Below are 25,311 nucleotides of genomic sequence, written 5' to 3'. Positions count from 1 at the left end.
AAATCACAGGGCAGGGAAAGGGACCAGGGGGTTTAATAAACACAACCGGGGGGGCAGACAGCCCCGAGAATCAGGTACAGGTGCGGGAGGGGGCTGTCCTCTGCCTTCTGTGCCCCCAGCACACCCAGCTGTGCCGCTTCCCCTCAGTCCTGACCCCCAGCCTCCTGGGCTCCCCCCGAGACCTCTGCCATTGCCCTTCAGTCCCAATCATCAGCTTCTCCAGCCCCGAGGACAATTGCTGTGGGAGCTAAGCTGAGACTGGCAATTTCCTCGCTGCCGAAGCGGATCGCAGACCCAGCTCCTCCCGCGCCCGGCGTCTCTCAGTTGAAATATCCCCTCGCTCTTCCCACAACGCCGCGCGGGGGCCCCGGCCCCTCACTTCCCAACACAGAAGTCCCTGAAGACGATATCCAGGATCTCCTCGGCGCTGACTCGGCCCGTGATCTTCCCCAGGTGCCTGCGGGCCAGCCGCAGCTCCTCGGCTGCCAGCACCAGATCCAGGGACTTGTAGCCGTGGTACCGGCCCAGCGAGCCAAGGCAGCTGGTGAGGTGGAGGCGATGCCGTGCCTGCGTGAGGCTCGGGGAGCCGGCCAGAGGGTCGCCGCACCTGGCAGATGAAAGGAGGGGTCACACCCGTAGCCCAGCTCACCTAGCTTCTCTTTGGGCTCCTTCGGGCAGGTGGTCACACTGCTGCTCTCTGCCTCACTGTGTGTCATAAAGCCTGTACCGCTCACAACTGATGGCGATTCTCCTCTAGCTCCTAATCCCGCTGCCACCGGAGCAGAGCCCTAGGGCATCACCAGCCTCAGACACTATGTGCACGGGGCCAGTCTTCCTTTGCTGTGGACTGGCAGCACGGAAACTCCCTGTGGAGGATCCACTCCCATCATCCAAGGTGTTAAGGCACCGTGAATGAGCCAAGGTGCCTTAACAGCTCCATTTCCAACCCTCGCAAAGCCACCCCCCCCCCACACTGAGCTGGGACGAGGGCACAGAGCAAGGCTGAGGGCCAGCTTCGCCGGTGGGAACCGCTGGAAATCGGAGGCCTCTCAAACCTCTTGCCAGTTCTATTTGTTCTGGGTGTATTCCACACGTCCAACCCGCTAAGCAGTTCCGTGATCTGAAGGAGGCCGTGCTGTCGACTCTTGGCTGGGGCTTGGGGAGCTGGGCTCTATTCCCACTTCTCCCACTGCCTGCTGAGTGACTGCACGTGCGTCTCGTCACCCTGTGCCTCAGTTTCCCCCCCAGCCTTTATCTATTCCGGCTGGGAGCTCCGTAGGGTAGGGCCTCTCTCTGTGCAGTGCCTGGCACAGCGGGGCCCTGATCGCACCTGTGGCTTCCAGGTGTTACTGGGACACTGATAACAGACAGCCACAGTATGCGTTCGGGCCTTGCCCCCCGCGGGGAATGAGGCCCCGCTGGGCTGCGAGCTGTGTGGACACGGATGGGATGAAGCTCAGCCGCTGGCTCTGAAAGGCTCCGGTGGTCAGAGCCAAGCCAGCAGCTGAGTTAACACCCCAGAGAGTTTGCAGCATCTTCCCCGAATTCCAATGTCAACAGATTCCCTCAGCCCCACTCCCCACCCCAGACAGCGCCCCCTGCTGCCAGGGGGCATCACCGAGTTCTCTGTCACAGCAGTCACCTGGGACAAACCTGGAGCCCAGCCCATGAGATGCCTCCCCACCCCCAAGGCCTGGCCTAGCTTGTCCCACCCACCCCTGCCCCTCATATCACACATGCAACCCCACCCTGCCCCTCAATCCCGACCCCTGGGAACTCACATCTGCTCCAGCTGTGTCCCCAGCAGGCTCAGGAGGCTGTCCACGCCCTCTCCGGTCTTGCAGGAGAGCAGGCAGGTGGGGGGCAGTGCCCCCTCCCCACAGGCTCCCAGCAGGGCCCCCCCCACGCCCCTCCTCCAGCAGGTCAGCCTTGTTCAGGACCAGGATGCAGGGTGCCCGCTGGGCCGGTGGTCCGGGCGGCAGGACGGCTCGCAGGGCATCAGCAAAGCGCCTGGGCTCCGGATCAACGTCCACGGCAGCCAGCACGGCCAGCACCACGTCCGCTCGCTGCAGCCTGCCGGGGAGAAGGGCCACGACACTGGCCACCGAGACACCCCCCCCCCCATGCACACCCTGGGAGTGCTGCCCGCTGAAGAGGGGGTGCTTGCTCCGAATGGACGGCAAACATGGGGTTAATGGTACCAAGAGGGCACTGAGCATGACTCCAGCCTGCCCCATCTCTGTACCTGCCCCACACCCGGAAAGGGACATGACCCTGCCCCCCCTCACAGCCCCCGTGAGCAGGTCTTGGAATCTGCCCCACAGTCAGTGCCCCCCCCACCAGGGAGCCTGAATGCACGGGACAGAGAGAGGCCCAAGCCGCACGCCCTTTGCCAGGGGGCACTGGATGTCTCGGGTGGGGCCGGGATGGGCCTGGCTCACGGGAAGGATCCGGCTGTTTGTTTAGCGCCTGCCTGACACCCCCAGGCCACGGCCAGAGATGGCCAGCCCCATGCATCCGGCCCCCAGGGACCCGCCGGCCCGGGAGAGCCAGCAAGCAGGGGCTTCCCAAGGGGAGGGGTTGTTTGGCAGGCAGCTGGGAGAGGAGCCTGCATCTGGGCTGTGGGTCACTGAGATGTCAGCTCAGCAGAGCAACACGGACCTTACAGCTAACGGGAAATCACTGCAGCTCAACCCTGCTGGCACCCCCCCGTTCCGACCCGCAGCCCCCTGCTCTCCCAGCCCTGCCGGTGCCCCTCAATCCCGACCCACAACCCCTGCTCTCCCAGCCCTGCCAGCGCCCCTCAATCCCGACCCACAACCCCCTGCTTTCCCAGCCCTGCCAGTTCCCCTTAATCCTGACGCACAGCCCCCTGCTCTCCCAGCCCCCTGCTATCCCAGCCCTGCCGGCACCCCTAAATCCCGACCCACAGCCATCTGTTCTCCCAGCCCTGCCAGTGCCCCTCAGTCCTGACCTACAGCCCCCTGCCTGCCGGTGCCCCTCAGTCCCAACCTGCAGCCCCCTGTTCTCCCAGCCCTGCCAGTGCCCCTCAGTCCTGACCCGCAGCCCCCCGCTATTCCTGTTTCTCAGAGCAAAGCCGCTGTGAGGCACACGACAGGGCCACGAGGAAAGGCTTCCAGCTGCCTTTTCACCCGCCCCCAGCCAACACCTGCCTCACCTCTCCCGAGCTCGGCTCACACCCTCCCGCTCAACGACGTCCTGGGTCTCCCGCAGCCCGGCCGTGTCACTCAGTACCACGGGGTAACCACCAATGTTCAGCGCCGACTCCACCACGTCCCGCGTCGTCCCCGCAATGGGGGACACGATGGCCGCAGGCCTCTGGCCTAGACAGAGAGAGCAAGGGGAGAGCGGGGCAGTTACGGGGGAGTTCAGGGACCACGCTGGGAACAATCAGTGGGGAGGCCTGTTGCTAGGAGTGAGACTGGAAGGAGGAGCCCTCAGCACAGGGGTGCCGCCCCCCCAGACACACCTTCCCTGGCCCCGAGATCTGGCAAGGCCTGGGCCCCCCACCTCTCCCAGGGCCCTCGCCAGGGGCTGCTCTGTGAAGAGTCATCCCATGAAGCCGAAGGATCCCCACCTTGTATGCCCCGAGCCTAGGCCTAGCCTTCCCCTCCCTCAACAGGGCACTCTCTGTACGGCCACCTCCCCCCATGGAGCAGGGGCCAGAGGCATCTTGTGGCCGTCGGGGCCCGTAACTGGCGAGGCCGGGGGCCCAAAGGGACAGCTGCAGACATGTGGGGAGGCCAGACCCAGCAGTCCCCCCCCCCCCGAGTCTAACCCATACAGGGGGAGCACCCCCACCCCCCGACACCAGTACAAGGCCACTTGGCCACAAGGCCTTCATGCTGTCACCGGGGGGAAGGCGGCCGTGTCACCCCCATGCACCTCCTGGGGCCCTGATGCGCTCGCTGCCAAAGCCAACCCATTCAGTCGGTGCCCAGCAGCCCCTGGTTACATAAAGATAATGAGCAAGAGACTCCCTGCCCCATGACAGCACCTGGCCCAGCGGGGACTCGTGCTGCCATCTAGTGGGCACTGGGGAGCTTTCCTGCACGTTTCCTAACCCCGGGGAAATCGGGACTGTTTCTCATTAGCAATAACAAGCGACTCACAAGCCCAAATAAGTAGGTGGAGTCCCCACCCCTGGGGCTCGTGCCCTGATCCAGAGCCTCACCCCGACCCTGTCCCATCGCAGCCACTCATCCAGCCACATGCTACCAGCGCAGGCCCCGAGCCTGGGGCGCGCAGGGCCCAATTCGAGCAGCGCCGGGCACCCACAGTGCTGGCTCCAATCAGCAGGAGCTGCAGGGATCAGCACCGCAGAGAATCAGCCCCAGGTGTCTCCGGTTGTGCTGCGCCCTGCCCCCAACAAACCCAAACCCTGGGGCAGCCAAAAATCAGTGGCAGGTTTTAAGGACTTTGGCCCCAGGACCAAATTCTGCACAGGGGTGGGGGGGAGCAGCAGAATCAGCCCCCACGGCTTTGGTGTCTGGGGTGCAGAGGCAGGAGGCACCATTGTAGCTCAGCGGCCAGGGCATGTTTTGTGTTGCACTCTGTACCGGATCCACAGAGCGAGGGAGTCTGGCCCAGCCCCCTGTACAGATCCGGCTGTGGAGCCTGGCGCTGTCGGCTCTGGAAGCCCCAGCCCAATCCCTGGCATCGGCCATGACACTATAATGAAGACCCTGGTGCTGGGGCAACTGGCATCCGTGGCACAGATGCTGGCCCAGAGAAGCCAGGACTGAATGGAGAGCGAACTCCCCCCAGCAGCGGGCGGTGGGAAGCTCTCGCAGGTCCTGTACCTGTTGGGTGAATTAAGGGCCCTTGTCCTTGGCTGTCCAGCCAGCGCCTAACCCCACACGGGACTGAACCATCCTCTGGGGTGGGCAAGGCACCGAACAACTGGGGACACCAAGAGCTGTGGATGGAGGTTCGCCTGCCCCGACTCACACAGGAGGTTAAGCAGGCTGCTCTTGCCAGCGTTGGTGGGGCCGGCGATCACCACGTGAACTCCTCCGCGCAGCCGCTCCCCGCGCCGCCCGTCCTGCAGGTGTCCGCTCACCTCCTCCTCCAGCGTCCGCACGGCAGCATCCACTGAGACCAGGGCACTGGGTCAGCACCCCAAGAGCAGGGAGAGGAAGGAACAAAAAAAGCAAAGTGAAATGAAATGAAAACACAGCACAGACGAAGGGACCCCAGCAACGCACTGCGGCCCCAATCCGGCTGTCAGGCCCGCACAGGGGACAGCTGCCTGGGCAGTCTGTTATCATTTCATGCATTACGGTAGCACCTAAAGAAAGACCCCGCCCAAGAGCGGGGCCCCATTGAGCCAGGTAAACCTCGCCAGAGAGCGGGGCCCCCTCCTGCAGACACAATCTCTGCCCCACAAAGCACTCAGTCTGGAGGGACAAAGAGAGGACCGTCACCCCCACACACACACACACACAGCATAAATGGAAACGGAGACCCACGGTGGATTAAGTGACTTGCCCCAGGCCACACAGGGAGTCTGTGGCAGAGCTAGGACTTGAACTGGACCAGTCCCAATCCAGTGCCACAACCAGAGCAGCGCTTCAATTGACCACCAGATAGAGGGCTCAGGATTTAGATTTTGGTATGAAATCAAGGGGAGTTCACCAAACTAAACAGGAACTGACAGTATTTTTCAAGAGTTCCAATTAAAACAGGCTCCCTCCCTAGTATTTAAATTCTTTCCCCTGCTGTCATGGAAACTGGGCCACAGCTGCTGTGTGGTGCCCTATGAAACTGACCAGGGACAGGATGAAACTGACCCCTGGCCAGCAGAAGGGTGGGCACCTTTCGCCCCAGTCTGCTCTGTGGCACAGAACAGGGCCATGACTGGATCTTGGCACAGCCTGTGTCGAACCAACGAACCAGACAGCAGCAGAGGAAATTCAGATTTCCGAGAAGCCTTTGCAATTTAATGCTCCAGGGCGTCGCAGACAGAGATCTGCAGGGTCCTAGAAGTCACGGCCCCAGGTCACTGCTGTCCGGACCCATGTTGTCATGCACACCAGCCCAACCGAGCAGGGAACGCTGCCATGGCAGCATCTTGCCCCTGCTTCGCCCTGGCACAAGGGACAGCGCAAGGTACAAGGCACGGACGGACACTGACCCTTTAAGGGCAGGCCAGCACCACTCACCTTGAGCCAGCACCCCCTCCTCTAGATTGTCATCTTCGCTGAAGTCGATAAAGGCTTCTACATGGGCCAGAGCCTAAGGGGTGGAAAGGGGGACAGCACATCGCGAATTACAGCCCCGATCCTGCCGTCAAGTCAGACTCCCGCACCCAGGCTGAGCCTCACCTGGCTCCAACGGCAGGATTTGGGGTCTATCTTTGCTCCCCCAGGGCCCCTCCATGTTCAGCAGCGACCAGCAAACCTGAGCTCAACAGCCAGAGCCCAGGGACCCTTCTCCGGCTCCCGCAGGTGTCTTAACCTCCTGGGGTGCAGGGGTCTCTTACACCAGGCCAGCTACTTCAGTGACCCTGTGAAAGCCACTAACGCCTCGCCCTTAGCTAGTACTTCCCTCCTGGGAGCTCAAAGCAGGGTCAGCACTAGGGCTGGGGACATGGACACCAGAGAGAGGACGCCACTCACCCAAAGCCACCGACGGAAGCGGGGTCAGAGCGGGGAGCGGACTCCCCAGCCCGCTCCTCAGACACCCCACCGGGAAGCCTTTCACATTACCCCTTGCACTGCGGAGTTCTGGCCTCCCAGAAAATGCCCCAGGCGGGCACAGGGTGGGCATGTTCAGATTCAGTGTCTGCGGATGGAGTCCAGTGCTGCCAAACGCAGCCCTTGGGAACATGGGTAATACCGCTTGGTGCAAGAATATTTAACCCCTCTGTGCCCATGGAGCTCAAAGGAGGGCTGATACCAGCACCCCCATTACAGATGGGAAACTGAGGCCCACAGGGATGAAGTGACTCAGCCAGAGTCACACGGAGTCAGGGACAAAGCCAGGAGTCCCCCCTTCCAGCCCATGCCCCTAGCCACGCTGCCTCCCTTTGCTCCCAGCATGGGCATTCAGGCCCCAGGCAGGGTTTGGGGGGGGGGGCCTTGCCTTGGTGAGCTCCTCACTCCAGCGTTGGTACAGCTGACCCAGCTCCCCCTCCATCTGCCGCAGAGCCTGCCTCCTCTGGGCCTCTGTCTCGGCGTGGATCAGGTCCCCCAGGCCCTCCACCTCGGTCAGGCCCAGCTTGCCGTTCTGGAAAGCTCGCTTGGTGAACTCGCCGGGGTCGGCTGGGCGCAGGCCGGGCAGGCGCCCTAGAGAAACCGCACGCAGCAAACCTGAGCGGGGGCCCCCCCGGGGCATCGCTCCTCATGCAGTCAGGCAGGGCTGGGCAAGCTGCCCCAGTTCTAGGAGACAAGAGCTCCCCAGCAGGGGAATCAGTGCCCACGGGGGCCATATTCTGGGGCCATGCAGGACCCCTGCCCAGCCCCCACTGTCAGTCACAGGCTCCAGGCTGCTCTACCTTATACTCGGGGTACCGAGATACACAGAACAGCCGCAGCACGCTCCGGCCATGCCCCCGATCTGCCCCCGATGCCTGGGTGAGGGTCCCAACGCCAGCTCAACCCAGCCAGGGCTTGCCAGGGGCCGTTTCTCCCCCTCCAAGGCCCAGAACGCAACAGGAACAGAGTGACTGAGAATCCAGGACGGAGAGAGACACTTACCCAAGGCCTGGAGCACGCCGCCCACCACTGCCGGCCCCCCGTGGACGTGCAGCTCGGAGCAGTCCTCCCCGGTGAAACTGTGGGGCCCTGCAGAGCACAGAGCCCATCAGAGACCGCGCTCCCCGGGGACAGGGGTAGGGCATTAGCAACCACTCTGTCACGCGGAGGGTGGTGAAGCCCTGGCATGGGTCCCCTGGGGAGGGGGTGGAATCTCCAGCCTAAGAGGTTTTTAAGGCCTGGCTTGACAAAGCCCTGGCTGGGGTGGTTTAGCTGGGGCTGGTCCTGCTCTGAGCAGGGGGTTGGACTAGAGGACCTCCTGAGGTCTCTTCCAACCCTGATCTTCTCTGATTCTCTAACAAGTGGCCCTTGGACAGCAGGGGAGAGGAGGAGCCACCCAAAAGGGGGGGGGGCAAGGGATGAAACATTAAAGAAACTCTTTCTGTCTCTGTGCTGGTGCTGTCAGGACGGGACACAGGCCCATCAGCTGGCATGAGGACGACGGGCTCACGTGCTGCCAGGAAGGGACAGACAGCTGAGACTAAGGACAGCAGAAGGAGGAATCAAAAGCTCCATCTGCAGAAAAGAACCAGACAGTGACTAGGGATGGAGAGGGAGGAGGCCTCTCCTGAATGGTGCCTTCACATGGAGCCTCATCTACAGATCGCTTCCCCCCACCCCTAAAAGGCAGCCACCTCTGGCTGGAGCACAGCAGCTTGCCTGACAGTGCCCAGCGATGGTCTGCAAGAGTTCAGCAGGGAGCAAAGACGACTCCTCTGGCCAGGGCCTCAGAACAGAGTTAACGGCCCTGCTCTTGCAAAATGCGCCAGGGGTATCCCAAGTGCTTCGGGTCTGAGCTTGAGGGGCCAGAGAGCCAAGGGCCCCATGCTGAGGCACTGGAGTCTGTACTGGCAAAGGGAAGAGTCACCCACACCGTTCCCTGGTTCCACCCCTGAGGCAAGCAACCAGCCCAACCCTGCCTGGCTTCCTAGCGCAGAGATTATCCCAGCCCCCGGAAATCCAGCGTGTGTGCCACGCAGGCTCAGCAGCATGGTGCTGTCCCCCTCGGGACGACGGTCTATGGCTGCAGAGGTTGAGCTAAGGCGCCCGAGTTCGTTAGCTCAGACAATACAGACTGGTTTCAGAGTAGCAGCCATGTTAGTCTGTATTCGCAAAAAGAACAGGAGGACTTGTGGCACCTTAGAGACTAACACATTCATTTGAACATAAGCTTTTGTGAGCTACAGCTCACTTCACTGGATGTATTCAGTGGAAAATACAGTGGGGAGATTTATATAGAGAGAGAACATGAAACAATGGGTGTTACCATACACACTGTAACCAGAGTGATCACTTAAGGTGAGCTATTACCAGGAGGAGAGTGGGGTGGGGGGGAACCTTTTGTAGTGATAATCAAGGTGGGCCATTTCCAGCAGTTGACAAGAACGTCTGAGGAACAGTGCGGGGGGGGGGGGGAATAAACATGGGGAAATAGTTTTACTTTGTGTAATGACCCATCGAATCCCAGTCTCTATTTAAGCCTAAGTTAATTGTATCCAGTTTGCAAATTAATTCCAATTCAGCAGTGTCTCGTTGGAGTCTGTTTGTGAAGTTTTTTTACTGAAGTATTGCAACTTTTAGGTCTGTAATCGAGTGAGCAAAGAGATTGAAGTGTTCTCCGACCGGTTTTTGAATGTTATAATTCTTGACGTCTGATTTGTGTCCATTTATTCTTTTACGTAGAGACTGTCCAGTTTGACCAATGTACATGGCAGAGGGGCATTGCTGGCACATGATGGCATAGATCACATTGGTGGATGTGCAGGTGAACGAGCCTCTGATAGTGTGCCTGGTGTGATTAGGCCCTGTGATGGTGTCCCCTGAATAGATATGTGGACACAGTTGGCAACGGGCTTTGTTGCAACCACTGGGTTAGTGGTTCTGTTGTGTGGTGTGTGGTTGCTGGTGAGTATTTGCTTCAGGTTGGGGGGCTGTCTGTAAGCAAGGACTCGCCTGTCTCCCAAGATCTGTGAGAGTGATGGGTCATCCTTCAGGATAGGTTGTAGATTCTTGATGATGCGTTGGAGAGGTTTTAGTTGGGGGCTGAAGGTGATGGCTAGTGGCGTTCTGTTCTTTTCTTTGTTGGGCCTGTCCTGTAGTAGGTGACTTCTGGGTACTCTTCTGGCTCTATCAATCTGTTTCTTCACTTCCGCAGGTGGGTACTGTAGTTGTAAGAACACTTGATAGAGATCTTGTAGGTGTTTGTCTCTGTCTGAGGGGTTGGAGCAAATGCGGTTGTATCGTAAAGCTTGGCTGTAGACAATGGATCGTGTGGTGTGGTCTGGATGAAAGCTGGAGGCATGTAGGTAGGAATAGTGGTCAGTAGGTTTCCGGTATAGGGTGGTGTTTATGTGACCATCGCTTATTAGCACCGTAGTGTCCAGGAAGTGGATCTCTTGTGTGGACTGGTCCAGGCTGAGGTTGATGGTGGGATGGAAATTGTTGAAATCATGGTGGAATTCCTCAAGGGCTTCTTTTCCATGGGTCCAGATGCTGAAGATGTCATCAATAGCGCAAGTAGAGTATGGGTGTTAGGGGACGAGAGCTGAGGAAGCGTTGTTCGAAATCAGCCATAAAAATGTTGGCATACTGTGGGGCCCTGCGGGTACCCATAGCAGTGCCGCTGATTTGAACGTATACATTGTCCCCGAACGTGAAATAGTTATGGGTCATATATGCCATCATGTGCCAGCAATGCCCCTCTGCCATGTACATTGGTCACACTGGACAGTAAAAGAATAAATGGACACAAATCAGACGTCAAGAATTATAACATTCAAAAACCAGTTGGAGAAAACTTCGATCAATTTGGTCACTCGATTACAGACCTAAAAGTTGCAATTCTTCAACAAAAAAACTTCAAAAACAGACTCCAACAAGAGACTGCTGAATTGGAATTAATTTGCAAACTGGATACAATTAACTTAGGCTTAAATAGAGACTGGGAGTGGATGGGTCATTACACAAAGTAAAACTATTTCCCCATGTTTATTCTCCCCCGCACTGTTCCTCAGATGTTCTTGTCAACTGCTGGAAATGGCCCACCTTGATTATCACTACAAAAGGTTTCCCCCCCGGGCCCGCTCTCCTGCGGGTAATAGCTCACCTGAAGTGAGCTGTAGCTCATGAAAGCTTATGCTCAAATAAATTTGTTAGTTTCTAAGGTGCCACAAGTCCTCCTTTTCTTTTTGACAACAGAGACTGGTGCTTGTTTAGCTCAAGAAGTCCCGGGTTCAGTCCCTGCAGCTGCTGCCCCAGCGGCATCACATGGGAGGGCGGCCACTGAAAGGGGACCCATGGCCAACCCCACAGAGGGGATCGGCTCGTTGGTAATTATGGTATCAGTGGCAGCCATCCCCAGCCCTCTGATTGCCAAGGAGGTCAAGCCCTGCATGGACTTTACCCAGACTTAGCCACAGGAAAGAAAGACTCCCTGCAGCTGGGACTATCTCAACCCTTCAGCGTTTGACAAAGAACCACTCACGCCTGCTAGGAAACCCTCAGACAACATCCTCTTTGGAATTCTGCCCGGGTGTCGTGTGCTTTCTGGGAGGCTCCGCTCTATAACCCCACAGGCCACCTGCACCAGGTGTTTACTCCCCACCGAGCTGCAATAATACAGCAGCCTCGTGGGACTGGGTGGGGAACAGACGAGGGAGCAAAGATCCTGTTTTCAGACCAAAGTACTTAATAATAGGAAAGCTGGGGGGGGTGGGGGAGTGGGTACAGCGAATAGGCCGGAGCATGCAATCCTGTTTGTAAATGCCATAAGAAACCCATATCCTCTTTGGAGCATCATGGAAGCACCAAAAATAGAGCCGGGATCTTCCTACTCCACAAGCTCTTGAGCTAAAGGAAAACTCCCCATTAGCTGTTCTCGGTATAGGGCTTATGATGCATAGAGCTAAGCAGTTCCGATTCCATCGCGCGCACACAGGGCAAGACGCCACCAGAGTTGAGAGAGAGGTTGCAGATTTATCAGAAAAATGGAAAACCCATCTCACCTGCCACATCTCACAGGCCAGCAAAGGGTGCGAGGCTGCAGGGTGAACATACCCTCCCAGGACTAGCGCGGCCCTGGTGCAGGACAGGCCGGGGGGGCAATGCCTGCTCTGGTATCTAGTGTCTGCACAAAGCCAGGCAGGAAGGGAGGTGCTACCCCACTGCCAAGTGCTACTAGCCTCCATTTCAGGCCCGATCCTGGAATCTCTCTGCTTGCAGAACCCCAGACAAGGTCAGTGCAAGATCCGCTGGGAGGGTCAAGCCCAGGATGTCATTTGGCAGGAGCTCACTCTTGGGGGAGCGACCAGGAGGGCGGGGACAGTTCTTTAATGACCAGGAGAACACAACTGGGAATCCACCTGGTAGTGGGGGCTGGGAAGGAGGAGAGATCCCTGTGGGAGAGAGGGGCTGTGAATACACAGGCATGTGCCTACAGGGGCTGGGCTGGACACCTTGCTGCAGGTTAATGCTGGGAACTGCAGACAGGGGCGAGCAAGCGATCCGATCTAGAAGGGGCTGCAGGAGCACACGCAGCCTGCGCAGGCAAAGCTGACCAGCGGCAGGTGTCCATTTTGGGGGAGCTCCCACCAATGAGCAGTTTCCATCCAGCTACTGAAGGCAGTAAGAGCCAAAGCAACTGTTATGGTTTGCAGCACAGAATCAATATCCCCCAGTGTCTACACTCCCCATGTGAAGCCGAGGTGGGAACTGCCCAACAGACCTCCAGGGTGCAAGGGCCGGGCACCGCGGCCCTACAGAGTCTGCTGCAGCCTTCAGCTCTAACCTGGGAACCAGATGACCAGGCCCCTGTCCAGAGTCTCCGCGGAGCTGGGATCATGGATCCTCCGCAAGGCGACAGCTCTAGGCCGGGGTAGCTCCTGCTGTCCAGTTAGACTTCGCAGGGCTGCCCCGCTGGCGGGGCCGCTGGTCCGGACCACAGCCACGCCGCATTTCCCATGGCCCGAAGACAAGGCGAAGATGGTGTCTCTCTTCCCCGCAGGGCAGTGGAGCCACTTGACAGCCCTGAAAGCAACCAGAGACAAAGCCCAGAAGTGAGACTGCCCCGAGCGACGGGCACAGGGGCAAGAGAGTCCCAACACCCACATCTGCTCAGTAACCCACGGCTGGATACAGCAGCAAAGAGCCTCTCCTACCCCACGAGCAGCACCATGCCATGGGCCAGGTGCATTGTGGGGTGATCTTAGCACCTTCCGCTGAAGCACCTGGTACCAGCAGCTGCCAGCAGACTCAATGCACCACGGCCAGACCCAGCGCCCTCATGCCGACGCTCCCCACCCCTGCCCTGTCATGCAAGAGGCTGGGATCTTCGCTCGGGTCGGTTCCAACCATCCCATCCAATCCCCCTAGGCTGCAGCAAGGGCTCCTGCCAGGCCAGGGGAAACCGTCGCGGATGCACAAACTGCTCCACCCGGGCAAGCAGATGCCCAGGCACGAGCAAAGGGACTTGTTGCTGTTTACTCAGCCAGAGCCAGCGGGGAAATGCCAGGGACTGCAGGCAGGCCCGTGTGCGCCCGTGTATCCGAACCCAGCTGGGACGGGACTGCACGCCCCCCCGACTCACAGACGGCAGCCACCCGGGGCCCCGCAGTTAGGGGGCGGCCCCGGCCAGGTCCGCAGAGAGAATCCCCATTAGCGGTTTGCCGCACGGGGTCTCTGACACAGCTGAGCAGTTCAGATCCCGGCTACTGGCGGCCCGTGGGCCACAGGCTCCAGACCCCACGGCACGGCAGGGACCCCAGCGATGAGGCAGAGGCCCCTGGCTCCAGGTCACGCAGCCAGGGGCAAGCCAGGGCAACGGCAGCCGATGCTACCGGCGGCGGCTGCGCCCCAGAGGCTGACCCCCCCCCACCGCACCTGAGCGCAGCGCCGGACACGGGGTTCAGCGCCGCAAGTAGCTTCCTCCACGTGCCAGGCCACATGGCCCCCCCGGCAGGGCGCAGCCACAGGGGGAGGGACGTGAGCGAGCCCCCGCCCCCAGCGGCGCCCCCTCCATCCGCCCGACCCGCGGGGGGCAGCCGGCACCGCGCCCCGGGGCTCCTGCTCCCGGAGCAAGCGCCGGGAAGCTGCAGAACCCCCGGGCCGGCCTCTGCCAGCACCTGCCGACGCGCTCGGCAGCCTCCAAGTGTGGGCAAGAGGCCCCGCCTCGGCTGCACACGGATTGGTCAAGACCCAAGAAAGGGGCGGGCCGAGGCTAAGTACCGCCTCCTGGCTGGGTTTTGGGGAGCCCGCTGGCCCCGGCCCTTTCCCTGCCCGCTTGCGAGGGCTGGGGCCCAGGGGAGGGCAGCTGGCTCCCAGCCCTGGGACGAAACGGCCGGAGAGTCAATCCACTACTTCCCTCTTGCGGAGACAGAATTTCAAGTGAGCTGTAGCTCACGAAAGCTGATGCTCAAATAAATTGGTTAGTCTCTAAGGTGCCACAAGTCCTCCTTTTCTTTTTGAGAATTTCTGGGGTGATGCTAATTTACCCCCAGCACCCAGGATCTCAGCTCTGCGCCGTCGAGTGGGGGCTGGGCCCGGCGTGCATCGGCGTTTGCACCTGCTTGTGCCCTCTGCACGAGGGACTCCGAACTCCCCCGTGCAGAAGGCCAGCCACCTCAGCGAGGAGGCGAAGGCGCAGTGAGGGAGCGTTGGGTTGTCCCTGCCCCTAAATGAAAATACTAGTTTCTGGCGTCGTTTTAAAAACGAACAGACCCTCTAACTGGAGAAAGAAAGAGATCGGCCGTTGATCTCATGTGTTTCGCGGGTGGTGGGGAGTGTTCCCCTGGGAAGAGACCGGAGTGAATTATTTATTGCAGTGAACTGATAGATCCAGGAAGCTTTCTGGATCATCATATACTGCAAAACAAGGTGACCTCATCCACCCCCAGGGCAACCCCACCCTCCTGGATGACTCCCTGGGACTCAGTGGCACTGTCCCAGGATGCAGACACGGCTGCCCCGAAGGGGAAAAGGACACGAGACAGGGCAGGTTGGTGAATGGACTCTGGAGCCAGGTCCTGAGGAGGACTCCTCTCCTCTTAAGGCTTTTTCTAGGCTTAAATTTAAATGTCAGACACTGCTTGGCCCGGAAATCATGTCCCATTGGCTCCCAGGGCCCAGCATCAAGCTGCTCCCTAGCTAGCCCCCCTCCTCACCCCACTAACCATGTCTAATTCCCGCCACCTTCTGCATCCCTCTATTGACCCAGCTGCTCCCCTTTTTCAATCTTTTCTTTCCTTCTTCCTGGGATTAAGGGCAGGAGGTTTATTTAGCGCGAGTCACTGGGTGGAGACGAGAGTTTCTCATTCACCCCTTCCCTTCCGGCCTCCTCTGCTCCACTATCCCGCCTGCTGCCACGGTGGCTGTTTCCGTGTGCCATTCAAACCGCAGAGGGGTGTAGGTGCCCCACCCACTGCATGGGGCTGGCCAGGTGAGTGTGGCTGGGCCAGCCCGGAGCTGGTCAATTGCGAGGTCAAACAGAGAGGGCAACTCACTGCATGTTGTCCTGCCCTCGGTACAAGAGACGAGATGCCACCATCCAGCCTCGCGAAAGAGGGAAAGCCAGAGACATGCCCCACGGGGGCCCCGACCCAAGCTGCATCCGGCAACTAGAGCCAGATGGTCTGACAGCACCCAGGCAGCTCTTGACAGAGAAGGAGACTCCAGGAGCATGTTATAGGGGCTCCCAGCCTGGCCACCCTGGATCTCCCAAGTCAAGGCAGAATCCCACTACCAGCCAGGGCTGCAAATGCCTCGGGAGCTGGGAATCCAAGCGGATTCTGTCCACCGCGCACATCCCCCAAGAGAATAAAGACAGTGGAGTTGGGAAGAAGCCGGGATCTCCATTAACACTGGGCAAGGCAGAACAGAGACCTGCAGGACAGGACAGAACCCAGCTCTCCCCCTGCAGGGACAACAGTAGTCAGAGCTTGTGTCTGAGGATCAAGGAAGTAGCTGGGACTCCAAAGGTGTCTGGGGTAGGAAGACTGGTCCAGTGGGCACTAAAGTGGGGCTCAAGAACCCAGATTCCTTTTGGGCAAGTCCCCTAGGGGCTGGTGTCAGCATATGCTACAGCTGCGCCACTGTAACCCTATAGTGTAGACGCAGACTAAGTGACAGAAGGGGTTTTTCCGTCACTGTAGGAACTCCACCTGCCCACGCAGCGGTAGCTAGCTGCGATTAGGTCAATGCAGCTTCATCTCACTGGCAGAAAACAGCGAGGGCAACCAGTTTAGGTGTTCAGGGTCCCATGCAACTTAGAGAGCCCCAGAAGGCTCCAAGGTTTGTATTATTAAGGCTGCAGATCTGTCTCAGCCCCCAAAAAAGTCGCAGTTTGCCCACAACTTTTTTCTGCCTTCGTGACTTGCCCCAGAGCCCTGGCTCCGGCGTCCCGTCAGGTGGCCTGGCACCCTGCACTAGGCATTGCAACCTAGCATCTGGGGCCACAGCATGGGTCAGCTTTGGTGCCAAGCCTGAGTGGGATGGCAACTCCACACACCAGGTTGCAACTTCCAGAGTTCGGGGCCCGGCCCAGCCCTGTGGGGCACAGGAGCCTCTGCTGGGGGCAGTGAGTGCGGGGTTGGCATCCTCTCCAATCCTGCGCCCTGCTCCCCCGGCCTCCCCGCCAAATGGTGACAATTAGAATTACGGAGCCGCGTGGGGAAGGGTTCTGCTGCAGGCAGGGCTGCTGTGGGAGGGGGCCAGGATCAAACCTGCACGGGGGCCCATCTATCTGTTCCTCGCCGCTGCTATGGCTCTCAGGGGTGGGACCTGTTAGTACAGACCAGACCGTTATCTCCCCTGCACCTCCATCCCCTAGAGGTTCTGTGAGGACAGATCCGTTAGGGATTGTGAAATGCCTAGAGACGAAGCAGAGGAGAGAGAGAAAGGGCCATTCATACAGCGTTTTCTGCCCCTCCACAGCCAGGGCTGGGGATGTACATTAGCTGGGATCTTCGGGGATTCCTCCGCTATTATCCGGAGCAGCCCCCGTCAGCCTGGCTTTAAAGTGCTGACTCTTGGCTACCACACGGGCACCGATAAAATGGGGATCCACCAGCCCAGAGCACCCCGCTGTGCTCTCCGCTCGCTGCTACACAACGCCCTGGTGCCCGCCGCAGGCTCTGGTGTCGCCTCTCGAAGGCTAGTCGCTCGCCCGCTTGGAAAAGGCGGCCTCCCGCAGCGAGCTGCATGTGTGAACCACAGAATTTATCTCCAGGGAGGCGGTGTGTGGCGGGCAGGCGGTGGAGGAGCTGGACCAGCCGGGGTGGGCGCTGCCTGCCCCCCCCCCCAGCCCCAGGACACAGGAGCTGCAGAAGCCCCTGGCCCGGCACAGAGAGGGAGCTCGAGGCCGCGCTGTCGAGCTAGGGGCTGGATCTAGTGGTTACAACAGGGGGCTAGGAGCCAGGACGCCTGGGTTCAATTCCTGCCTCTACCTGTGCCCACAGGTGAGACAGTGTCGTGCCTCAGTTTCCCCCTTGGTATAAGGTCACTAATGACACTTTCCTACCTCCCAAGGGATCTATTCATTTGCCTTTTGTCCTGTCAGTCCCCAGCCAGGGAAGGCCCTGGGAGGGGGTGGCTGGCTCAGATGAGCATTGTAGAGATCGGACCAGGGAAAGGTGGGATAAAGCCACAGTGCCATCATGAACTCCAATCCCAGGGAGATTTCCCCCCACGTCAGGACTTACTAGCGTTATTATAACTGTGTCCTGGCAGTAGGTAGAGGTCTCAACTGCGAGCCCAGGGTCTGTCTGTGCTGGGTGATGCCCAGACACAATAAGAGGCAGTCCCTGCCCCAGAGCCTTCCAGTCTAGATCCTGACTCGTTTAACCAAGTACATGGAGTCCCACCCCCAGGCCAGGTCTTTCTGTGCAAAGCTGAGGAATTCTTGGCTAGAGGAGTGTTTCCCAAGGGAGACCGTGCAGCCAGCCCCACAAATACACCTCACCCCCCGCCATCCTAAACAGCAAGAGCAGGATCTGGGGTTCCCAGCAGAGGAGGGTGATTCAGGTGGCAGGGCCCTGACCCAGTTCCCTCCGCAGGCAGGTTTCACACATGTTTAAGATGATACACAACATACACACACACACACAGAGTATGTCTCATGCCCACACACAAACAGACACACCCCGGGTCACATGCACGTGGTATATACACACAGACACACATACAACCATCCCCACATCAAACACACCCAGGATGTGTTTCCCACACTCCCTATGGTGCATGTGTATACAGGACAGTCATGACACACAAATACACATTTCCATATATATACACCTCCCACATGTACACCCCCCCCATAAAACATTCTATCATCAAAAGAGAAACTTATCTGCTAATATAACCATTCTAAATAACTTCACACACTCTCTCACACGAACACATGCGCACACACTGCAGGTCCCCAGAAACCTTTTCTGGCACCGATCCCTCCCATAATAGGTTTGAATAATTCAGAAAGTTCTGGGAAAGGTTGCCCCCAGGGATGGGGGAAAAGAAAGCCCAAGTCACAGCTTACAGGGGCATTTGCTGACAATGGGGGCAGCACCCCCCCCCATGCCCTGCTGGAGCCCTGACTCCCACTCCCTGACAGGAGCAACTAGAGGAAATTCTAACCCAGGGGAGTGGGGGTGGGGTGGGGGGTGGGGAATAAGCACACATGCCTTACTGTAAAAGCACAGAGGAACCCATGGGCTGCGGGGACAGTTCTGTCACTGCTTGGTTTGTGGCACGATTGTCAATATTTGTTATGGCAGCAGGCCGAGAGATTTTGGTCTTTGATTAACACCTTCTTGGTCTGTCTGTCTAACCATGCCTGCCACACTCAGATGCCGCACCCAGAGAGGTCAGGAGCTCAGGATTGAGATAGATTAGACAGACTGGACTGGACTGGTGCTCTAGAGGGGAAAGGCCCTATACCCTGTCCCTGATCCCCCTGAGCCAGTCAGTCCCCGACCTGGGGTGGGATTAGAACTGGCAGCCCCTACTGGTGAAAGGCTCCATATCCCATTCCCATGCACACACACTTGGGGTCAGCCAGGTCCCCTGACCTGGGGCTGTACTCTCTAGAGAGGCGAAGGGCCCCATTCCCCATTCCCAATGGCCCCATCTTTCAAAGACCCAACCCCACCGAAAAAAAATAAGCGCATAAGGGAAAAAGAATCCGCTTTGTGGGGCCGTACATCGTCCCGGTCGGATCTGGCGCCAAATATGCTGCACTAGAATAGCTGCCAACGAGCAGCTTAAAGCACTGAGGAAGTTGGGCAAGACTTGCATTTGACACCAGCTGCGACAGCCACATTCTCGTAAATCGTGGAGCCTGCAGAACACGAACCCCCAGCTGCGTACCTGCGTATCAAAGCCAGCCCCACCTACTCCCTACCCCCATATCTACCCCTCCCGCCTGTGTTGGAAAGCGCGACCGTCTAGGCTGGCAAGTACAGTGCGGGGTAATATCTAGCTATGCCCCATGGCCTGTGCACAGGGGGCTGCATTACAGCAAGAGATGGCAGTAACGGTGTGAGAGTCAGGCCTGTAGTGACTGATGGCATCAAAAAGAGTTACATAGCGTGTGCCCCCAGAATCTCCCCAGGGAGTTGCTGGGGGGACAGAGAGGTACTGAGTCATGCTACACCAGGGGATCAGAGAAGATTTATAAATGGATTGCTAAAGATTAGCAAGGCATTCTGTAGTCCAGGTCAGGTTACCTGGATGTATTTCTGTGCTAGCCTGGCTCTAGAAATAACAGCATGACTCGGGGGTTGAAAGCAATCCCGGGTCATGGCGGGAATACCAAGTAGTAAGATGTGGGGGGGGGGGTAAGGGGAAGTGTTGCCTGGTGGCTAGAGCAAGGGGACTGGGATTCAGAGCTTCTGGGTCCTGTCCCCAGCTTTGGGAGGGCAGTGGAGTCCAGGGGCAAGAGAAGGGTGAGGACTCCTGGGTCCTACTCCCTGCTCTGCCCCTAACTTTCTGCCTCTGACAGTGGGCAAAAAAGGGGGGTTATTATTGGAGGCGTAGAGAGCAGGACTTGAGATCTGGACTCCTGGGTTCAACTTCCATCTCTGCCAATGCTTTGCTGTGTGTGATACTGGGAAAGTCAGTTTCCCCATACCTCCCCTTTCATCCATCCCCCCCATACGTCCCCCTTCATCCATCCCCCCATACCTAACCATCCATCCCCCGCATACCTACCCCTTCATCCATCCACCCCCATACCTACCTCTTCATCCATTCCCCCCATACCTCCCCCTTCATCCATCCCCCCATACGTACCCTTCATCCATCCCCCCATACCTACCCCTTCATCCATCCCCCCCATACCTATCCTTCATCCATTCCCCCATACCTACCCCTTCATCCATCCCCCCCATACCTACCCCTTCATCCATCCCCCCATACCTACCCCTTCATCCATCCCCCCCATACCTACCCCTTCATCCATCCCCCCATACCTACCCCTTCATCCATCCCCCCCATACCTATCCTTCATCCATTCCCCCATACCTCCCCCTTCATCCATCCCCCCATACGTACCCTTCATCCATCCCCCCATACCTACCCCTTCATCCATCCCCCCCATACCTATCCTTCATCCATTCCCCCATACCTACCCCTTCATCCATCCCCCCCATACCTACCCCTTCATCCATCCCCCCATACCTACCCCTTCATCCATCCCCCCATACCTCCCCCTTCATCCATCCCCCCATACGTACCCCTTCATCCATCCCCCCCATACCTACCCCTTCATCCATCCCCCCATACCTACCCCTTCATCCATCCCCCCATACCTCCCCCTTCATCCATTCCCCCATACCTACCCCTTCATCCATCCCCCCCATACCTACCCCTTCATCCATCCCCCCATACCTACCCCTTCATCCATCCCCCCATACCTCCCCCTTCATCCATCCCCCCATACGTACCCTTCATCCATTCCCCCCATACCTACCCCTTCATCCATCCCCCCCATACCTATCCTTCATCCATTCCCCCATACCTACCCCTTCATCCATCCCCCCCATACCTACCCCTTCATCCATCCCCCCATACCTACCCCTTCATCCATCCCCCCCATACCTACCCCTTCATCCATCCCCCCATACCTACCCCTTCATCCATCCCCCCCATACCTATCCTTCATCCATTCCCCCATACCTCCCCCTTCATCCATCCCCCCATACGTACCCTTCATCCATCCCCCCCATACCTACCCCTTCATCCATCCCCCCCATACCTACCCCTTCATCCATCCCCCCCCATACCTCCCCCTTCATCCATCCCCCCCATACCTATCCTTCATCCATTCCCCCATACCTCCCCCTTCATCCATCCCCCCATACGTACCCTTCATCCATTCCCCCCATACCTACCCCTTCATCCATCCCCCCATACCTACCCCTTCATCCATCCTCACATACTTACGGCTCTGTTCATCCATTCATCCACCCCTATCCCTACCCATCCCCCACCTAAACCCGTACCTACCCTTCCCCCACCTACCTGCCCCCCTCCTCCCACCGACCCCCAAACCTACCCCTTCATCCATCCCCCCCCACCATTCCCCCCATCCCTCCCCCTCCCCGCCGTCCCCCCAGAGTTCCGGATTGCGCTGGGGCGGCGGAGGCCAACCAGACTATTCAACCCGCCGCTCGCCGCGCCGCGCCTCCTTTGTCCCCTCCCCCGGCTCGGGGCGCCGCGGCCGGGCGCGCGAGGACCAGCGGGGAGCCGGAGCGGAGCCCCCATGGCGCGGCCCCCCGCGCGCCCCCCGCCGCAGCCCCGCTGAGCCCGCGGGCCGCGGCTCGCCAGGATGCCCGAGGCGGGCGCGCAGGAGGGCGAGCGGCAGAGGCGAGCCCCGGCGGACGCGGAGCCGGCACCGGCCGGGGTCTTGGGTAGGCTCGAGCGTGCGGGTCCTGCGGGGGGGGGGCGCCCCCCACCCGCAGCCTCCGTGCGGGGCCAGCCCCTGCAGCGCTGCGGTAAAATCCCGCTGGCCCGGGCTTGGACCGACCCCCGCAGCGAGAGCAGCCCCTGCCGGGGGGGGCTCGTGTTTGCTGTAACCCGAAAGCGCCTTTGCAGGTTCCCTGCCTGGCCCCCGCGCACGGCCGCTGCCCGCAGCCCCGGGGGGGCGGCAGCCACGGCGCGGGGGTCGCTCCTGCCTCTGCTTTGGGCCCTTCCCCATTGACCGTGTGCAGGACGTGGAGCGGGGGGGCAGGAGCGCTCCCTGCAGATGCCACCCAGCTGCTGCCAGTGAAGCCAGCAGGGGTTTGGGGAGCAGAGTTGGGGGAGAGCTAGGCTGGGGGGGGGCAGGAATTCTCCTTCAAGGCAGCAAGATGTATGGCGGGGGGGGGGTGTCCTAAAACGCCCTGGACCATGTGGTCCCCCCCTGGCTTCCTCGGCGCCTGGGCCCGAGGAGTTGCGGTCAGGGCCCGTCGGGGCGTTGTGGTTCTGCTCGGATCCAGAGGGCTCAACGTGCGGCAAATGGGGAGAAGAGGAAAGGGGGCTGGGGGGCAAGAATCCCCAAAGGCCCAGGTAGCTGCCTGGATCTGTGATACGGGAAAAACCCTGCAACTGAATTTCCCAGACGGATGCGGGCGCATGAAGAGTGACCTAATTTATGTCCTCCCAGGAACTGGGCGTCCGTGGCAGCGTAATTGGCGATGAGAACCTAGTAAACAGCAGCGCTGCGGGTCAAAGCGCTGCCTTGGGCTTCCCTGGGAGGCCGGGCTGGTGATGTATTGGTACCAAAACGCTCTGCGGCTTTCGTGACCTTAGTCTGACGAGCCCAAGGTTAGCTGCAGGGGAGCCCGGCGACGGGGGGTGCTATGAACGGGAACGGGAAATGCAGCTAAACCCAATCACTGGCGTTAAAGCCCTGAGGCAGCCCCTGGCTTGAATGGGAGGTTTCAAGCCCAAAAGGGTCCATTGATTCCAAGGGAGTCACGCCAGCGCTGAGTGTGACCAGTTATTTTGAGAAGGCCAGGTTTTGCTCCCATTTACACAAGGGTTAATCTGGAGTCACTTCACTGGCACCAGGAGAGTGACTCCCGAGTTGCGGTGGTGGAATGGACACGAGAATTTGGTTTTGTCTCGTGAGTTCTGCAGGGAGCTGTCAGCGTTGCTGTTGTGTCTGTTCTCACAGGGGGACTAAACCAGGACTCCTGGGTTCTATCCCCTAGCTCAGGGAAGGGAATGTGCTCAAGTGGCTAGAGCAGGGAGCAGTGAAAGTTGAGACACCTGGATTCTGTTCTAGTCTCTGAGTTGGAGCAGGGTTGGAGCTGGGGGCTGGCAGTCAGGACTCCAGGGTTCTTTTCTGCCTCAGCCTCTCACTTGCTCGGTGACCTTGGGCAAAATCAGTTCACTACCTGCCGGGATGGGGCTTGTCAGGTTTGCTACATTCAGGTTTGTAAAGCGCTTTGAGATCCTCGGTGGAGACGCGCCAGAGATGGGCTCTGGATTATTATTACCTGCTCCATCCCTTGCATCAAGGATCTCTCCAAGGCCTGGAACAGGAGGGCTGCAAACCTCTCTGGCTGGCACATGATCCTGCCATGGGAGAAACAATTACATTACCCAGAAAGATGCGCTATTCATGAGGCTTTTGTGATGGAGCAGTGGGGCTTCCTGGGAGCTAGGAACGGGAGCACAGGCTCCTGCGTAGAGCCTGGGTAGCTGACCCTGATCGCAGAGGGGCCCGAGCCAGGCATGATGCAGCTGCAGACTCAGCGCTGAGGGCAGCTGGGCTCTGGCAGGACTTTCCTGCACTAAGTTTCTGTCTCCCACAGTGGGAGCTGGAAATGAAGAACATGGGAGGGGGCCGGCTTTGGATGTCCCATTGCACCAGGGAGGGAGCAGGGCCCAGCCCCCAGAAGCAGACATGGTACTGGCATGGGGGGAAATGTAAGGACCCGGGCCCCTCCCCAGCTGGGTGGTTGCAGGGGGCCCTGCCTTGCCGGGGTGGTGGTGGAGGTTTTGTTCATTCACCGCCAGAGAGTGGAGCTCTGCCCAGCCTGCGCGGCCAAAGCAGAAAGCACGAATCACAGACAGCAGCAGTGCTGGCCCTGGGGACTCTCGCCTCCCCATCACATACATGCTCCCGTTTCCCAGGGGTCTGGGAGGCATGTTCACATCCGGGCATGTACGTTCGCATGCACACTTAGCACGTGTATCTGTGTGCACGTGTACTGGCTTACACTAGCGTGTGTGCTGGCAGGTGCAGGGGATCTGAGTGCTGGCGGGTGCCTCTCTGTGAACGCGTGTGTGTTAACATGCCTGTACATGTGAGTGTGCATGGGTGTGAGTGGCGTGTGCATCTGCATGAGTAGCACACACTCCTGCCTTCCCAGAGCAGTGCCGCCTGCCTGCCCACTTGAAGCCCTTTGTTTCCCAGCCTGTAATCACAACTCTTGGAGCAAGGCTTTAATAATTCATGATCGGCAGGAGGATGAGCTCATCCCGCCTGGTGCGAGGAATCTGCTTCTTGGAATCAATCGCAGCTTGGGGTCTGGGGGCTTCGCTTCATGGGGCGGACACCCCTGGGCCTGGCTGAGCCGCGTCCCAGCTCCTGCAGTGCAGAGATCCTTTGGAACCCGGCACGCCCGGGACCCGTGCTGGCCTTCGGCATAAGCAGCGTGTGCTCGTTGCTTGGATCTCTGCACCAATGGGGCCCAGCACAGACTCTGCCACTTGCTCGGTATGCAGTTCTGGGGGAGTCCCTGTCCTGCTCCCTGCCTTAGTTTCCCCATCAGTAAAACAGGGATGAGAATCCCCTACCATTCAAAGCCGCTCCCGTGGAAGGAGCTATGTACAGTCAAGGCAAAGCATCATCAGCCAGACAACTGGCAGGACCCATATCTAGCAATGCCCTGGTTGCTGGTGTTTGCCAGTGAAGGAAGAGCCCTTGGGCATGACTTTATTCTCTCTCAGGTTTGCTGCGGGCAGGAGTTTATTTCTCCGTTTCCTAGATGTGATGAACAGAAGCTTGTTAACAATAAAGATCTGGAAGAAGCTCAAGAGAACGAATGTACTTGGAATCCAGGCAAAGCTGAGAAACGAGTTTCCTCCCTGCAGAGATGGGAAAGGGCTGCGTTTGGAAGAGAAGCCAAGACGCCAGAAATGAGACGGTTAGAAACAGAGAGAACCCGGCTGGGAGACAAAGCAGGGTGGGGACATGGAGATGTGGAGCTGTTTCTTTAACCATCAGGAGTTCTTTCATCGAACCTGCTTTCTCCTCTGGGGCGGCGGTGCTGGGACTTGGCTCTGGGCTGGGAAATCAATAAATGGCCGGTGTGGAAATGCTGGGAAAGCCCCCTGAGGCTGAAGGCTCTTTGCCAAGCAAACCTCTTCCATGTGGCTGGGAACATGGTGGAGGAGGGTTCCCAGTTGCCGGAGCCACGGCTCTGGGTGTAGCTTATTCGTGAATTCCATCCCGTGTGGTGGGCCGGGGCTGGACTCAGATCACTTTAAAGCCGTGCCCATGTGAACACCCCCCTAGGCTGCAACTGCAGCAGCTGATGTAGCCCTTAGCAGC

The 25,311-nt window shown here is 58.9% G+C and overlaps 2 protein-coding genes across 3 annotated transcripts in view; one reads left to right on the top strand and one right to left on the bottom strand.

The window, feature by feature from the left end:
• Nucleotides 1-277: 277 nt before the first annotated feature.
• GTPBP3 (GTP binding protein 3, mitochondrial) lies at nt 278-13,913 on the bottom strand. Its single transcript, XM_073324040.1, is given in 10 exon segments — nt 278-607; nt 1,782-1,903; nt 1,905-2,073; nt 3,179-3,344; nt 4,972-5,115; nt 6,186-6,258; nt 7,108-7,310; nt 7,722-7,808; nt 12,565-12,803; nt 13,656-13,913. Coding segments are annotated over 10 exon segments (1,500 nt in total). The 5' UTR covers nt 13,721-13,913; the 3' UTR covers nt 278-375.
• A 7,644-nt stretch (nt 13,914-21,557) lies between these two features.
• ANO8 (anoctamin 8) overlaps nt 21,558-25,311 on the top strand; it is a 31,689-nt gene continuing 27,935 nt past the window's right edge. For both annotated transcript variants that reach the window (XM_073323940.1, XM_073323939.1), the window contains exon 1: nt 21,558-21,676. In XM_073323940.1, coding sequence (XP_073180041.1) covers nt 21,595-21,676 — 82 coding nt within the window. In that variant the 5' untranslated portion in view covers nt 21,558-21,594. The remainder of the gene's footprint in view (nt 21,677-25,311) is intronic.

Source organism: Lepidochelys kempii, chromosome 25 (assembly GCF_965140265.1).
Source record: "Lepidochelys kempii isolate rLepKem1 chromosome 25, rLepKem1.hap2, whole genome shotgun sequence".
NCBI lineage: Eukaryota > Metazoa > Chordata > Testudines > Cheloniidae > Lepidochelys > Lepidochelys kempii.
Note: the sequence above shows the minus strand (reverse complement) of the source record. Positions and strands in the feature narration are given on the sequence as shown.